General features: G+C 31.7%; 1 protein-coding gene across 5 annotated transcripts; it reads left to right on the forward strand.

The window, feature by feature from the left end:
* Positions 1-1,956: 1,956 nt before the first annotated feature.
* On the forward strand, positions 1,957-15,364 carry LOC110023456 (protein KRI1 homolog). Of its 5 annotated transcripts, XR_002293899.1 has the most exons (4): positions 1,957-3,849; positions 7,864-7,989; positions 8,195-8,271; positions 14,890-15,364. XR_002293899.1 is itself a non-coding variant. In XM_020722889.1 (2 exons), the coding sequence occupies exon 1, from the start codon at positions 2,030-2,032 to the stop codon at positions 3,845-3,847; it is 1,818 nt and encodes a 605-aa protein (XP_020578548.1). In that variant the 5' UTR covers positions 1,957-2,029; the 3' UTR covers positions 3,848-3,849; positions 14,890-15,359. The 5 variants fall into 5 exon arrangements, 2 of the variants coding, with proteins under 2 accessions (XP_020578548.1, XP_020578547.1); XR_002293900.1 differs by lacking the exon at positions 8,195-8,271 and having other exon boundaries at positions 14,890-15,363; XR_002293901.1 differs by lacking the exons at positions 7,864-7,989; positions 8,195-8,271 and adding an exon at positions 9,859-9,966 and having other exon boundaries at positions 14,890-15,363.

Consider the following 15,364-nt stretch of genomic DNA (forward strand, 5'->3'; position numbering starts at 1 on the left):
ATTCTATTCATATGTATATATATATATATATATATTATCTACATACTACTAGTCAATTTCTATTTAGTTACGTATCTCACACATGAACTTCAATTTTTACATATTTTGTCATTTTATATATACATGAAAGTAGTATTTCACTTTTAAAAGAATTTAAAAGTTATCATTTTTATGTGATATAAATATTTGGATGGTATTAACATAAAAATTAAAATTTATGGTTGGATAAATAAAAGAAATGATGAGGAAATTAATTGCCTCAAAATCTTGTAATTGCAAAATATATTAATGAGACCATGCCAATGAACAGACTGAGTTTGCTGTGGGTCGGGCTCATTCGACCTTGACTAAGTCAAATAACACTCGGGTAAGGCTGAGCGGGCCAAGCCTGCAAAATTTTAATTTTTTCATAGCCAAGTCCACCCATTCCAAGCAGGCTTATGGCGAGCCCATCGGGCCGCTCGCCTAATGCCCATGTCTACCAGAACCCAACCAGCTGACTCACACTCATAGACTTTAGGTTTCATAGTTGATAGTCCCTCAAGTTAAGATAAATTCATCATCAGTGGAACTTTCACAATTGAGAATCACACTTAATTTTAAACTTCTTGCTCCCTTAAAGGGAAAAAAAAACAAGGAAAAGACCACTCTAAACCCTGCAAAATCTTAAATCCTAGCAATAAAAAAGACAAATTAAATTTGGCAATAATTAAAAATGTATTTCTAAGTAAAGTTCAATAAGATTTGAATATAGTTAAATTAATGTTCAGAGATGATTTTAAAGGTTCGATCATGGTTGAAATAAAATTTGAATAAGGTTTAATCAGAGTTTAAATGACATTGTAGTTGGCATTGTTGAACTTGTATTGACCATCTGAGAAGGATTTGATTCAATTAGATTAGCTATAAATGGTAGGCTCTTATATAATTGTGAGGGAGGAGATTAAAAATGTATGAATTCAAACATGGATAAGATATTGATTGAGATAATTGAAATGAGTGATGTTTGCAATATTATGTTATTGACAGATAAGATTAGAGAGAATCATCTAAGATGGTTTTGTTGGATCAAATGTTGACTATCTGATGATCCGACTTGGAGGGTAGATGTTTTAGATTCAACTTGTATTAGAAAAAATAGATATAGACAGTGTTGTATATAAAAATAATCTTAATTTATTAGAATTAAATGAAAATATGACACTCAATACGACACAATTGAGAAAAATGATCTATGTAGCCGATCTGACTTAGTGGGACAAAACATTTGTTGTTGTTGTTGTATGCTATATTTTCATGAACGTTATTGTAATAAATATGATGTGATTTCTACTCATATATTAGAACTTGTTGGAGATGAGGAAGCCATTTTATATGCCCATGGGTAGGATACCATGGGAGAGGATATTAAAATGACAAAATTTAAAAATGATGCATGTCGAGCAAGTTACCTTGAAAAAAATGGCTCAACATAATACATTATAATTAAATTTATTGAAACCTTATAATACAAAACTAATGAAGTTATCACACATTTGGAGAGAAAATGTGCAGAGTTCTTTACAAATAAAAAATGATTACATACGTTCCTACGATGAACCAATCAAAACACTCCCCTACAAAGAAGTGTATATCAGCAGATCCCAATTTAAATTTTTTTTTTTTTTTTTAAATTTGATTGAACATCTTACGCAATTTGTGTTCAGTGTCCGGACGGAATAATCGCTCCTTGGAGATAGGGGGCCAAAATAAGTTAAAATGGTGATTAGATGCTCACAAGCAAATAATATATATATATATATATATATATATATATATATATAGAAAAAATTTCTAGCAACAATATTTTTAAGTATATATATTGAAATTTAGTTGTTAGATATGCAAATATATAAGAATTGTGTGGTAGTTATGTAAACTTGTCAATAATAAATAAATTGGCCTCGTCTCCTTCCCTAAATTTCCGACGCTTCCTTACGACAGCGCCGCTCGAAGAGATCTACAGGTGCCGTCTTCTTCGCAATACGTGATGGGCATCGAGCTCTTGGACGATGACGACTCCAGCACCGATGAAGCCGACTTATCTAAGCTTGAGATCAATGAAGATTTCGCCAAGCGATTTGAGTACAACAAGAAGCGCGAGGCTCTCCAGAAGTGCGAGGAGCTCAGAAAGCGCGGCCTCATCTCCGACTCCGACGAATCTTCTGATGAATCTTCTGAAGAAGAAGAGATAAAGGATGACTACCAGTTCTACGACGCCCTTGTTAGGGTGAAGAAGAATGACCCCATTGTCATGCAAAAGGACGCGAAGCTCTTTGCCTCATCATCCGAAGGTGAAGAAGAAGAGGAGGATAAAAAGTCTGGGGTTACTAAAAAGGCGAAGCCTTTGTACTTGAAGGATGTTATGGCTAGGCAGTTGATGGAAGAGGGGCCGGAGTTTGAAGAAGAGCCGCTGAAAAAGAACCCTAAGGTGTATAGCAGAGAGCAGGTTGAAGGGCTTAAGGCTTTTCTTGAAGCGGAGAAGGAAGCATTTGGTTCTGTTGTTGATGATGATGATGATGGTATGATAATTGAACAGAAAAAGGGCAATAGAAAAGACACTGAGGAGAATGAGGATGGCGAGATGATACATAAGAAGGTGGATGAGTTCTTTGGAGAAGATAAGGATCTAACTGAAGATGAGATGTTCTTGAAAAACTATTGTCTTAACAAAATGTGGGTGAACAAGGAGAGGGATAAAGAGACTTATGATGATATTGGGGTTTCAGAGGATGAGGATGAGCTGGAAAAACAGGAACAATACGAAGCAGAGTACAACTTCCGACACGAGGAAGAAAAAGAGGATAGAGTTTTAGGTCACTCTAGGATTGCAGATGGTTCAGTGAGGAAGAAAAGCAGCAGCAGAAAGACACAAAGGAAGAACAAGGTAGAGAGGATGGCGCAAGCAGAGTTTGAGAGGAAGGAGGAGCTGAAACATCTGAAAAATTTGAAGAAGAAAGAGATTCAGGAGAAGCTTGAGAGTATTCTTGTTACCGCAGGGATTGGCAAGGAAAGTGCCTACAATCTTGATGCTGCTTATCTTGAGGAAGATTTTGATCCAGAAGAATATGATAAAGCCATGAAAGAGATGTTTGGTGCAGATTATTACAATACTGAGGATGTTGATCCTGGCTTTGGAAGTGATGGCGGGGATGACCTGGAAAAGCCAGACTTTGATAAGGAAGATAAACTTATAGGTTTGACAGAAGGTTGGGATTCAGTTGATACAATGGAGGGGTTTGAGGGTATGAGAAAGTTGTTGTTGAAAAAAAGTGATGAAGAGGAAGAGCCCTCCCACATCGAAGGCAAGAGGAAGAGAAAGCAAAAGATTTCTCTAAGAGAAAAAGTGGAACTTGACAAGGAACTTGAGGAGTATTATAAGTTGGACTATGAGGGTACTATAGGAGATCTGAAAACTAGATTCAAATATAGGTCTGTGTCAGCCGAGTCATATGGGCTTCAAGTAGAGGAGATATTAATGGCGAATGACAAGGATTTGAATCAGTATGTTTCTTTAAAAAAGTTAGCCCCTTACCGCGAGAAGGAGTGGAAGGTGACATATCACCAAAAGTTGAAGAAGAATATGTTTCTTCAAGGAGGGAAGTCAGATGATAAAATTTATAGCAAGAAGCACAGGACAGAAGAGACCAGAAGTCATAAATTTAGAGAACATAAGGAACCTAATGAAGATGCAAATACGTTGTCCAAGCGCAGCAAAAAGAGGCGCATGCATGCCCATTTGAAATTATCCAAATCTAGGTTATTAGCTTATGGAAAAATCCCCTCCAAGCAGCATAAAAATCATTAAAGGTATTTTTTTTCATCTTTATTTCTTGTAATTTCAAATTCATGATTTTTTCCACTTGTAAATGAATAATGGGTTTTATATGGCATCCATTTTCATGTTCTTCTTTCAATTTGGTTGTGCTTTTTTAGCATATTAATAAACTATGTGTCGTGTTAATTAGTTCACGCGCCATGATAGACTGCTAGTCAATTTAAAGTTGATTTTTTTCTTAGTTTAGACTTGTTCTGGAGCGTTGCTTACTTTGCATTTGGAACATATGCCATTATGGGTGCGTGAATTATCAAGTGGTGGATATTTCCTTAAATGCATGCATAATTATCCAGTATTCTTCCTTTTGATTCAAGATTTTATTTTTTTGCTTTGCTTTGTAAGTGTATCAAATGAATTACAGCCTGCACCTCTTATTGTTCAAGACATAAAAGTGCAGCTCAAGCCATAGAAGTGCAGGAAAATAGGTAGATCTAGTTTCAATGGAAAATGCTACAAAGTAGTGGAATCTAATTCTCAGATGATGCTGTGTGCCAATGTTAATCGTTTCAATTCTTGCACCACTGCTTTAGGAAGTAGTGTTATAGGTGTATAATCTTCCTAAGATGCTTCTCCATTTTAAACATGAAGTTTTTCTTCTAGAATTATACCTTTATGTTTATTTTCATTATTTTCTAGGATTGATCTAATATACTTAAATCCATCATACATGAGTATTGCTTTATCCTCTAGTGCAGACTAGCAATTCTTGATATCACACTTATAAAGTTAATTATCTTATGCTTAGCTTTTATTCAACAAATTTTATCCCTTCATTTTCTAATTTTTTTCCTCTATCATTTTGAGTTTTCCATGTATTCCATTAGATCTCATCGACTAGAATTTTGGCATCGAGAGAATCATGCATTTATGTGCCACACTTTGAGTGTCGAGATAATCATGCATTTATGTGCCACACTTTGAGTAACATTTCTAAGCATCTTATTAGCTATACAATAAGACGTAAACTCAATTATATTCTTTGATGTAATATTATTAGAATTTATAACTTTTTGGTCACTTTTCAACTACTTAATATTATTCAATGCTCTATCGTGCATGTATTTAATAAATTTAACGTATCTTTAATACATTCTTTTCTTACAAAATACACACTAAATCAACTATTGTGGTACTAAATCGTACACCTGCTTAATACCAATAAAAATTACTTCAAGATACTTTCTTCGCCCTTTCCATTAATTGATTTAATGCACATTTTACCTTCATAGTGGTACTTACTAGTATGACAGTAAATTGTTTTTTTTGAAACTAAAATAAACTTTTAAGTCTATATTCCATTTCTCTTCCCCATAACTTTGTTTCATGAATCATAACTTTGATTCTTCTTTAACTACTGCAATATTGAACTTTACCTCTGCTTTTATTTAATTATTTCAAATTAGCTTGGTCTTTAAAATTCCATTGAAAAATTGTTAGATAAACCACTAGAATTTCTTTCAACTAACATCATTATCTCATTTGGATCTAAACTTTTAGCTTTATGCCTTTTCTTAGAGCAAACTTCACTTCATGATTCTCAATTATTCTATAATATATGTTGCTCATCATGCTCCTCCAAAATAATTTCTTTCTTAAAACTTCATTTAATAATTTATTCAAGTAGCCATATCACCTTTCTTTAATGCATTTATTTTTAAATAATATTATATTATATTCACTTCAACAAGTATTTATTTTGTCCAAAGTTTTTAGATCTCTTTTCAATTATCTTAATTATTTTATGTCTTATTTCTCTTTTCTTAATGTCAGGCCTATTATATAAATCATAGAAAACTATAGTTCTTGCTTTATTCACTAAGTTTGTTGGTTGTATTCCTTGTTTTCTTATGATTATTTTAATCCTCAATAATATTTTTGTTTGCCAATCTTTAAAAGTATGATTGTTTTTTAAAAACCTTTTTATCATCTCTTCCACCACAATGTCTGCTTATTAATGTATGATGTAGGCTATTATAAATTTTTGATGTATTCTTTTTAATGGAGCCAACCATTTTACTCCAAATAAAGTTTGTTTCAATTGATCCAATTTTCCTCTTGTAGAACCATATAGAAAAACTAAAAAATTATCACCTTTCAATTTTTAACACCATATTATTGGATAATTATTATTTTGATTTTTTTTTCTGTACTCCTAAGATATGTGTTCATGATTATTACTCTATGTTGTACAATCATACTTTCTTCTAGAGTGACCTTACAGACTTTGCGAAAAGGGTTTTTCTTTTGTTGAAGTAAAATAAGTTTATTAACAATTAGATATAGTCACTCGTAAAAGTCATTTTTTATTTCTTAAATCTTCTAATCTTTAGTGCATGATCATTGGCTACTTTGAAATTAATTATAATTCTTCATTGAATTTTCGTTCTCTTTTTCATGTCACATCCTACTAGAATATATATATAGATAGATAGATATCACGATTTTGATTTTATTTTTGTGAGTAGAGGAATAATCAATTAAATTAATTAATGGTACAATGTAAAGGATTTGACAATAATCCAAAAGTGTTAGAGTAATAACATAAAAGCTCATACAAATACTTAATAATAAATAAAAGTATAAAGCAAAAATTAACAAATAAGCATGTTTAGTTATGATTTAGAATTTCGAATTCAAAAGTCTCCCCCACTTCTATTAATTAGAGGGTCTTCATTAGAATTATCATCAAAGTTGGTTTCTTTCTCCTCCTTTATTCTCACCTGTATCAACATACTCTCAATCTCTTTCATTATCTTTAATTTTATGGTTCATGCATTATAATAATAATAATAATAATAATGTATAAATAAAAAAAAGCCCCAACATCTTTTAAACTATAAACAAAGGTGTACTGTGTATGTCTTCTCATTGTATGCTTCAAACAATTGACACGTATGCTTCTTTTTCCACACTGTTAGGCATATGGCTTAATCAGCTTTGCACGCACTAGGCACTACCCTAAAAGGCGCTCCTCAACACAATTTTAAACTATAACATATTTGAAAACTTTCTTGCCCAACCATACTCGCACTTCCAAAGAATGAACTTGCAGGCCTACTTAAATGGACATTTGGTTGCTTAAAATGAATAAACTCCCATTTTCATTCTCTTTTTCATGCCACTTCCTACTAGAATTTATATAGATACATAAATAGATATCACATTTTTCTTTTCTTTTTGTGAGTAGAGAAACAATGAATTAAATTATTTAATGGTTCAAAATATAAAACATTTGATAGTAATCCAAAAGTGTTAAAGTAATATCATAAAACGTCTTACAAATACTTAATAATAAATAAAAGTATAAAGCAAACACAAAAAAATTAACAAATAAGCTTGTTCATTTATGATTTAGGATTTCAAATTCAAAAGTCTATCCCACTTTTATTAATTAGAGGGTCTTCATTAGAATTATCGTCAAAGTTGGTTTCTTTCTCCTTTATTCTCACTTGTATCAACATACTCTCAATCTTTTTCATTATCTTTAATTTCATAATTCACACATGATAATAATAATCATAATAATTTATAGATAAAAAAGTCCCAACATCTTTTAAACTCTAAAATAAAAGTGCATGCCTCTTCATTCATGCTTCAAGCAATTGAGACATGCTTCTTTTTCTACACTGTGAGGCATAAGTCTTAAACCCCATTTGGGTCAAGCTTATTTGGTGGGGTTGCGTTTTGAAAACTCAATCGTGTCGTTTTTTTTGGTGATTTCGCTCAGCTTATCCAAATTAGCGATTTGGGATTATTAATAAACACGGCCGCGGGCTCGACCCTGTGGCTGGCGTTCTTTCCTCCGCTTATTACCCACATGCTCTCAAGTTGTGACGAAGGAAGGAGGGAGGGGTAAAGTGAGGAGGAGGGAAAAAGAGAACTGGGCTACACTAAAGGAAGTTCTTCATTTGCTTCAATCCAACGTCGATTATTACAGTCGTCCGTCGTGATCTAATTTACTGGTTCTGTTTTTTTTTTCCCGGCTGAAACATGACAAGCAACGGAGAGGAAGAACGAAACAAGGAAGGTGGAGGCGGAGGCAGCAGCTCTGCTGGTGGTGGTTCTCCTAGTCCGAATCTCTAATGGAGGTTCAATCAGACACTTAGAAGCGTGTAAGGGTTAGATCTGCCTCATCAAGATACCCCGTGTTTATTTGATTTCCTTCTAGATCTTTAAGTTCGCTTGAAGTTATTTTTTGAGCGGAAAAAATATTTTAAAGGGGAATGTAAAATCAGTTGGAGATTTTATGCAGCTTTGTTTTATTGCCTATGTCCTATAAAGATGGAAAATTGGGAGCTGATTGTATTTATATGGCAGTTTTAAGAGAATTTAGTTTTGGTCATTGCTGAAATGATAATTCCCAGCGTTGGATGGTTCTGGTGAATAAAATCATGGTTAGTCTCCTAAATTTTGGTGAACTTAGCAGCTATACTTGCTCCTCTACTCTTCTAATCACCTAAAAGATGTTTTATTAAGCTTTTTGTAATTTGTTTGCCACAGAAATGAATTAATGGCGGCTTCATTCTTGATTATTTTTTTTAAGTATTGTATTGTATGTAACTGGTCATTTGTTAAGAAGATGCACATCTTTGATATAGTCATGAATCAATTTCTTTACCTGATGTATCCAATTAGTCTATTTAGATAGCAAAACTGTTTCTTAGCTTAAATTTTGTCTTAAAAATTATTTCTTTCTAAAATTTATGCAGTAATATTTGCTTGCGTGAAACTCATGATGAAATTTCCATTCCTTAAGCATTTACACGACTTCATGACCTTGGAGAATGTAATTGTAGAGCTTCTCATTCATCTCGTTTAGTAGATTAACTAAATTTATGTACAACACAACTTAACATTACTACATAATTTTACTTGGATATTACCTTTTGTCTGCTGTAAATTCATCTTGATTTTTAGATGATATAAAGTTGAAATTGATAAATGCATAAGACTATTCACATTGACAGTAAAAAAGCTAAATGCAGAAATGTGATGGAATTTCGTTTTAATTTAATGCTTGATGTACGGTGAGCCTAGAAATTTTCTTATATGCAAAAAAGGATATTTAATTTAGTATGCAGGACATTTTTTATGTATTCTCTATGACGCATGCAGAACTTAGTTCATGTAAATAATCAGTGGACAAAGTTGAAGTAACTTGAGTATAAATCAAATTTGGATGCAGGGAGAAACTAAGATTTAAAGATTAAAGAGGTGTAGAAACTATAATTCTCGAAATGTAGAATTGGATGAGATGAGATTGTGTCCAATCCTGCCAATTCTTGTGAGCAGTTGGTTAACTTTAATTGCTAATTATGTTTGATAGGTTCCCATACCTTTAAGAAATTAACTATTAGGAAGGCTGGATCAGCTAATGGTATGCAACACATTGGGATGAATGATTATACATAGAAATTTCATGAAGTTCCATTATTAGTTCAGTCTTCATTATATTAATTTGGCTTAATTTTATTAATTTACTTTCGATGCAGTGGTTTTGCTTTCATTTTAATCTTCTCCTTTTGAATACACATCTTGCATTATGCCAATAAATGTTGCACATCGTATTCCAAGAGCCATAGTTAATGAAGTTTATAGAGATACCTTGTGCATTATCATGACAGACTTATATTTTATCTTTAAGATTATATTGCACAAAGCACAGAACATTATGTCATAATTTGTTTGGTAAATAATAAATGCTAATTTCGTTGGGGCCAAATTTTTTAATGTCAGTAGATTTTTTTGGAAATTTGAAGGTTTACACCTGTTGAAAGTGCAAATATTGCCCATTTAAACAGGGAAATTTATAATCCAATGATTTAATTATTTATTTACATTTTACTTATTTTTATAATTTTTCAATATTTTTTTAACTATATATATGTTTGATGATAATTGCTACGGAGAACGGGTTTTTCTCTTTGCTATGCCTATTTTTTAGTTGGTTCATTTTGGTTTTTTAATTGGTTTGTCTCTAGCCTCGAGTCATTTGATTATTGTTTGGTGCTTCCATGATGTGTTGCCGCGTTGGAGCCAGTTGTGTGGGAGCTATTTCCTTCTTGATCAGGAGCATTCAAAATCATAAAGTTGGTACCAATATTAAGCTTTATTTTCACATACTTGATTTAAGTGTCATTTGGCTACATAGTGAGTATATTTTTGTGTTTATCCTATTGATATTTGCCGCTTTTTTCATTTTCTTGTTGATCTAGTTCTTTTGTCTCAGTTCTTGTTTTTATTGTTTTTTAGCTTTTGATGAAAAGTTATAACTTATTTTTGGTCTGCAACGCAAAATTTGCTTATGGGTGTGGTTGGTAATGTTATGATTTTTATCTAACATAATTGTTGCACGATGGCGTCCGCACAAAGCTGTAACTGATGACTGCTTTTATCAATTAATTGAGGTGTATGTTATTTTTTGTACTATTATGAAGTGGATTTTTGCTTCTCAAGTATCAAATACATTGTTATAACAGTTATGTTGCAAACAATATTATTTCATAGAGACGGAATGATCATTTATCCAGAAGCACAAACCAAACAGCTAGCCAGTTTATCCGTATCAGCTGCTGCGCAGTAGCTGCTTATTAATAAGTTGCAGTTATCCCAAACAGACCATTAAGTAGCTTTGCACTCGCCACACCTAAACACGCTCCTCGACACTATTTTAAACTGTGATATATTTGAAGTCTTTATCCCCCACCACACTTGCACTCCTAAAGAATGAAGTTGAAGGCCTATTTAAATGGGCATATGGTTGCTTAATTGATGACTGGTGATAAAGGAAGATTTACATACATACGACTTAATTCGTAGGAATTTACGTATTTAACACCTGAACTTCAATTTTTAAATATACATCACCTTACTTTTGTACAAAAAATATGTATTTAATTTTTAAAAGTTAGAATAGTGGTATTTTTTATGTGATAAGAAAGGATTCAGTGGTATAAATGTATAATGTGAAGTTTAGGTTTTAGATATGTAAATATATAGAAATTGAGTGTTATGTATGTAACTTCCCCAAAAATAATATAAAAAAGTTATCCTTGTGGGATACAGGATCTTTAAATTATAGAAGATGCTTTTCTGGATTGTCCAAAACAGTTATATACGACACAAAGATAATCTGGAATTCTTAACTATTTTATAATTTTGCGGAACCAAATTTTTCTTGCAAGTTATCACTGTGAAATTTACACGTTATGGAACAATTTTAGAGCTGAATTTTCATTGCTTGTTAATAGATATTTCTAAAAAGCACAGGATTAATAAGAATCCACTGAATATCATATTTATTAAGTCTTATATCATTATCATTCTTAATCCTATCCAAACTATTTCGGTACACAATTAATCTGTACAGTGAAACCAAAAAAAATCCGAAGGAAAACCATGAAAACATTTTTTAAGAAACTCTAGGTTTTATAGAATAGGTTGATGGCTACATGTTACCTACCTGATGCATACAAATATTTTGATTTTTGTATAACATGAAAAAATGAAGCACACTTCTTCAATTTTGGTTATGTTGAGTCCCAAAGTGTCGATGATCTCACAACACTTAGGTAAGAAGTTGTTACAAGAGAAGAAAAAAAATTATCATAAGTGATTGACATTAGAATGGAGTTGAAATAGCGAATGTTTCGTACCACCTTTCCTAGCTCCTCAAAGAACCTAGTTGTGGATAGCTTTCTTTGTTGATAAATTTGGGTATGTTCAACTTAAGAATGGTTACATAAGTGATTGTATTACAAGCAAAGAAAGATATTATAAAAAGTAATATGATGAAGGAATTTCTTAGGACTAGTATCTGATAAGGAAACATATTGGATGTTATATGTAAATTACATGACGTTGCAGCAACATTGGATATGCCATAATGTCATGTAGATTGTAAAAAGAAATATTGGAGTGCCAAATCGAGTCTAGCATGAATAAGAACGTAAAAATGGAGAGGTGTTAAAACTAGGAGAACGGAGTTATTAAAAATAGGGAAATTTACATGCATATCGCACAATTCTTATTTATTTACGTATCTAACACTTAAAGTTTGATATTTACACTTATAACATTTTGGTGGCATAAACATATATATGAGAAGGTGTATTTCACTCCCAAACGGTACTGATGATGTTATTTTTGATGTGATGTTCAAGATTTGAGTGGTATGCATGTAATTATGAATATTTGGGTGTTAGATATGAAAATACATAAGAATTGTGGTATGTTTGTAAATGCCCCTAAAAAATATTATAGTAGATATATGTTCAGAATAATTCATATTGAAGATGAGGTGGTTTAAGATAGATTCAGTGGCTGGTATACAATGAAGAGTAGTTTATGCACTAATAAGACAAATAGTTAGAATTAATATTGAAGGATAGAGAAGAAAAGGCCGAAGGGATATATACCAAACGCAGCATGGATAACAATTCAACGAAAATAGTTGTAAAAAACTAAGTTTTTCCCTCATATAGTCTACTATAGTATTGAATGGAAAATAGTTGTGAAAAACAAATATCAGCTATTGAAGAGTTGCTTACTTTGGTTGAGTTGATAAATACTTAATTGTTATATTATTTGTATAATCGTCACTTAATTAATATTATTATTGTCATCATTTAGTTATTACATTATTTAGATATTTAAATTTTTGCCCAACGAAAGGATTTGTTTCGGCCCCTATCTTCACGATGCCCTTTGGTTCTTCTTGGTCAGTGGCAAGTCTAGGACTACTAAATTCCTTTCAATTCATAAGGTCTCCAATTGCCAGATAAATAGTGAACAGAATTAGCTTAAATTTAATAGTTAGCTAGCTAAATAGTTTCCAGGATTTAACACCATGGAGAGAATTTGCTAAATTCTAGTTTTTTTTTTTCTTAATAAATTCGATTAACCTTATAATTTGCTAAATTCAGACATTGAAGAGTAGCTTGCTTTGGTTGAGTTGATAGATACTTAATTGTTATATTATTTGTATAATCATCACTTAATTATTATTATTACTGTCATCATTTAGTTATTACATTATTTAAATATTTGCCCAACGAAAAAAATTTGTTTCTGCCCCTATCTTCACGATGACTTTAGGTTCTTCTTGGTCATTGGCAAATCTCGGACTACTAAATTCCATAAGTTCTCCAATTGCCAGATAAATTGTGCATGGAATTAGCTTAAATTTAATAGTTGGCTAGCTAAATAGTTTATAGGATTTAACACCATGGTGAGGATTTGCTAAATTCTAGTTTTTTTTTTTTTTTTTGTTCCTTAATAAATTCGATTAACCTTATAATTTGCTAAATTCTAGTTGACTTAAATCTTACTTTTCTTTTTACAAAGAATACTAAATCATTAAAAAAAATGAAAATTACAAAATTCTACTTGATAATCATTTAGCCCTTACCACAGCATATTTTTGTTATACTAATCAAATCTCTGTATCTTAAAAATTCCTCTAATATTCTATCTCAATATCTTCATAAGCAAAACAGACAGCTACAGAGAACAATGACGACTCTTGATGTCATTTTACAGTAATTTTTATTTTTTAATCTTTCTCAACACTTTTTTATGCATTTGTTTTAATAATTTCAGTATTTCTTTGTCGTGCTTTATTCTTCTTAATGAGAACCGAACAAATTCTCATTTCATAAGACCAGTTTTAAGCTGCAGGTGTAGTTTTATGTAACTTGTTCAACTTTATTCAATGGCTTTTTGCTTCTTCTCAGTGCATGCTTTGCAAATGTTTATGCTTTGGATGTTGTGCATACTTACACCCAATTCCTATGTATTTACATACCTAAACTTCAATTTTTACATATATACCACCTTAACTATGCATGAATAGGTGTATTTCAATCTTTAAAAGTTAAAATGGCGCTATTTTTTTGTAATACGAAAGATTTAAGCGTGATAAATATAAAATATAAAATTTAGGCGTTAGATATGTAAATACATATGAATTGGGTGGTATGTATATAAATGCCCTTTATACTTTTTGTTTGTTTTTTTTGGAAATTTACATACATATCACACAATTCTTATGTATTTATATATCTAACACCTAACTTTGATTTTTACATTAATATCATCTGGATCTTTCATATCACATCTAAAATACCACAACAACAACAAGCTTTTAAGTGGTCGGCTATATGAATCCTTTTTCTCAATGGCGCCTATTGAATGTCTTATTTTCATTTGATTCTAGTTAATTAAGATCTTTTTTTTCTTAACAACATGCCCAAATCTTTTTAGGTCTGCCCTCTATCTTTCTTAACATAAGTAAAATCTAAAACATCTACTCTCATAACTGGGACTTCAGATGGTCGACGATCAATGTGACCAAATCATCTAAGACAACTCTATCTAATCTTGTCTGTCACTAGAGCTACGCCAACCCTTTTACCCTTTTACGGATACATTCATTTTACATTTTATCTTTAAGTGTAAAGCCACTGATCCCACCTAAATATTCTCATCTCAGCAATACTTAGTTTTATTCTTCTCTTTTATAAGCCAACATTCTGCGCCATAAAACATTGCAAGTCTCATCACCTTGTTATAAAATTTTTCTTCAAGTCTAAACGATACTTTTCTATCACACAATAGGCCCGATATGTTCCTCCACTTCAACCATCCTACTTGAATTCTACTAATATCATTCCCATCCATATCACTATCACATTGAATAATAGACCTATGATATCTAAAATGCACATTAATTTTAATGATTTGATCATTCATTATTACAATCCCGCCACTAAATCTATTACTAAAATTATATTCCATGTATTCAGGTTTAGAAATTAAATAAGTGAAAAAAAACTTTTTAATGCATAGATAAGGTGGCAATTATATAATTACATAAGAATTGAGTGATATGTATGTTAACATTTTACTTTTTTTTTCTTTACTTTTTTTAGTGCCCAACATGCAATCAGCGCAAATGATTCTTTTGTAAATAATATTTTGTCTCTGAGATGATAACAATCTTGCTGATGCAGATGTGTACTACTGATTTTCTCACAAACTACATCTGTTTGTTGATTTGGAGAGAGAGACTGTTGAAGCACTATACAGAGAGCTAGCTGTGCTTGGTCTGATTTGGATAAATTTAGCCTTCTCATGCTGAATCATTAGTTCATGTCAATGTCAGCTTATAATTTTGGTGTTTTATATCTGAACATCAAGCTATTACAAATTGTTTCTATTTATCCTTATTTTGGCTTTTCTTTTTTGTTATTTCCATTCGCTTTGTTTTTTTGTTGCCGTTGTCATCTCATTGTCGTCGTGATTTCTTTGTCAAAGCAGATTAAGATTTGTATGTATTTCAGCGCACTTCCACATAACTGTCTTTTATTAGAGAAAATATTTTGTCCGGACATCGCTAGTCCGGGGGGAATATTTCTTCCTTTTATTAAGCAGCCGTTTGGTGGCATTTGGTCGCCTAATTGAAGGGTGTAATGTAAATCAGATAAA

The sequence above is a fragment of the Phalaenopsis equestris genome, unplaced genomic scaffold (assembly GCF_001263595.1).
Source record: "Phalaenopsis equestris unplaced genomic scaffold, ASM126359v1 Scaffold000224, whole genome shotgun sequence".
Taxonomy (NCBI): Eukaryota; Viridiplantae; Streptophyta; class Magnoliopsida; order Asparagales; family Orchidaceae; genus Phalaenopsis; species Phalaenopsis equestris.

What these genes read in the sequence shown, in the direction of transcription:
- LOC110023456 (XM_020722889.1), top strand. Translation starts at nt 2,030, where the DNA reads ATGGGCATCGAGCTCTTGGACGATGACGACTCCAGCACCGATGAAGCC.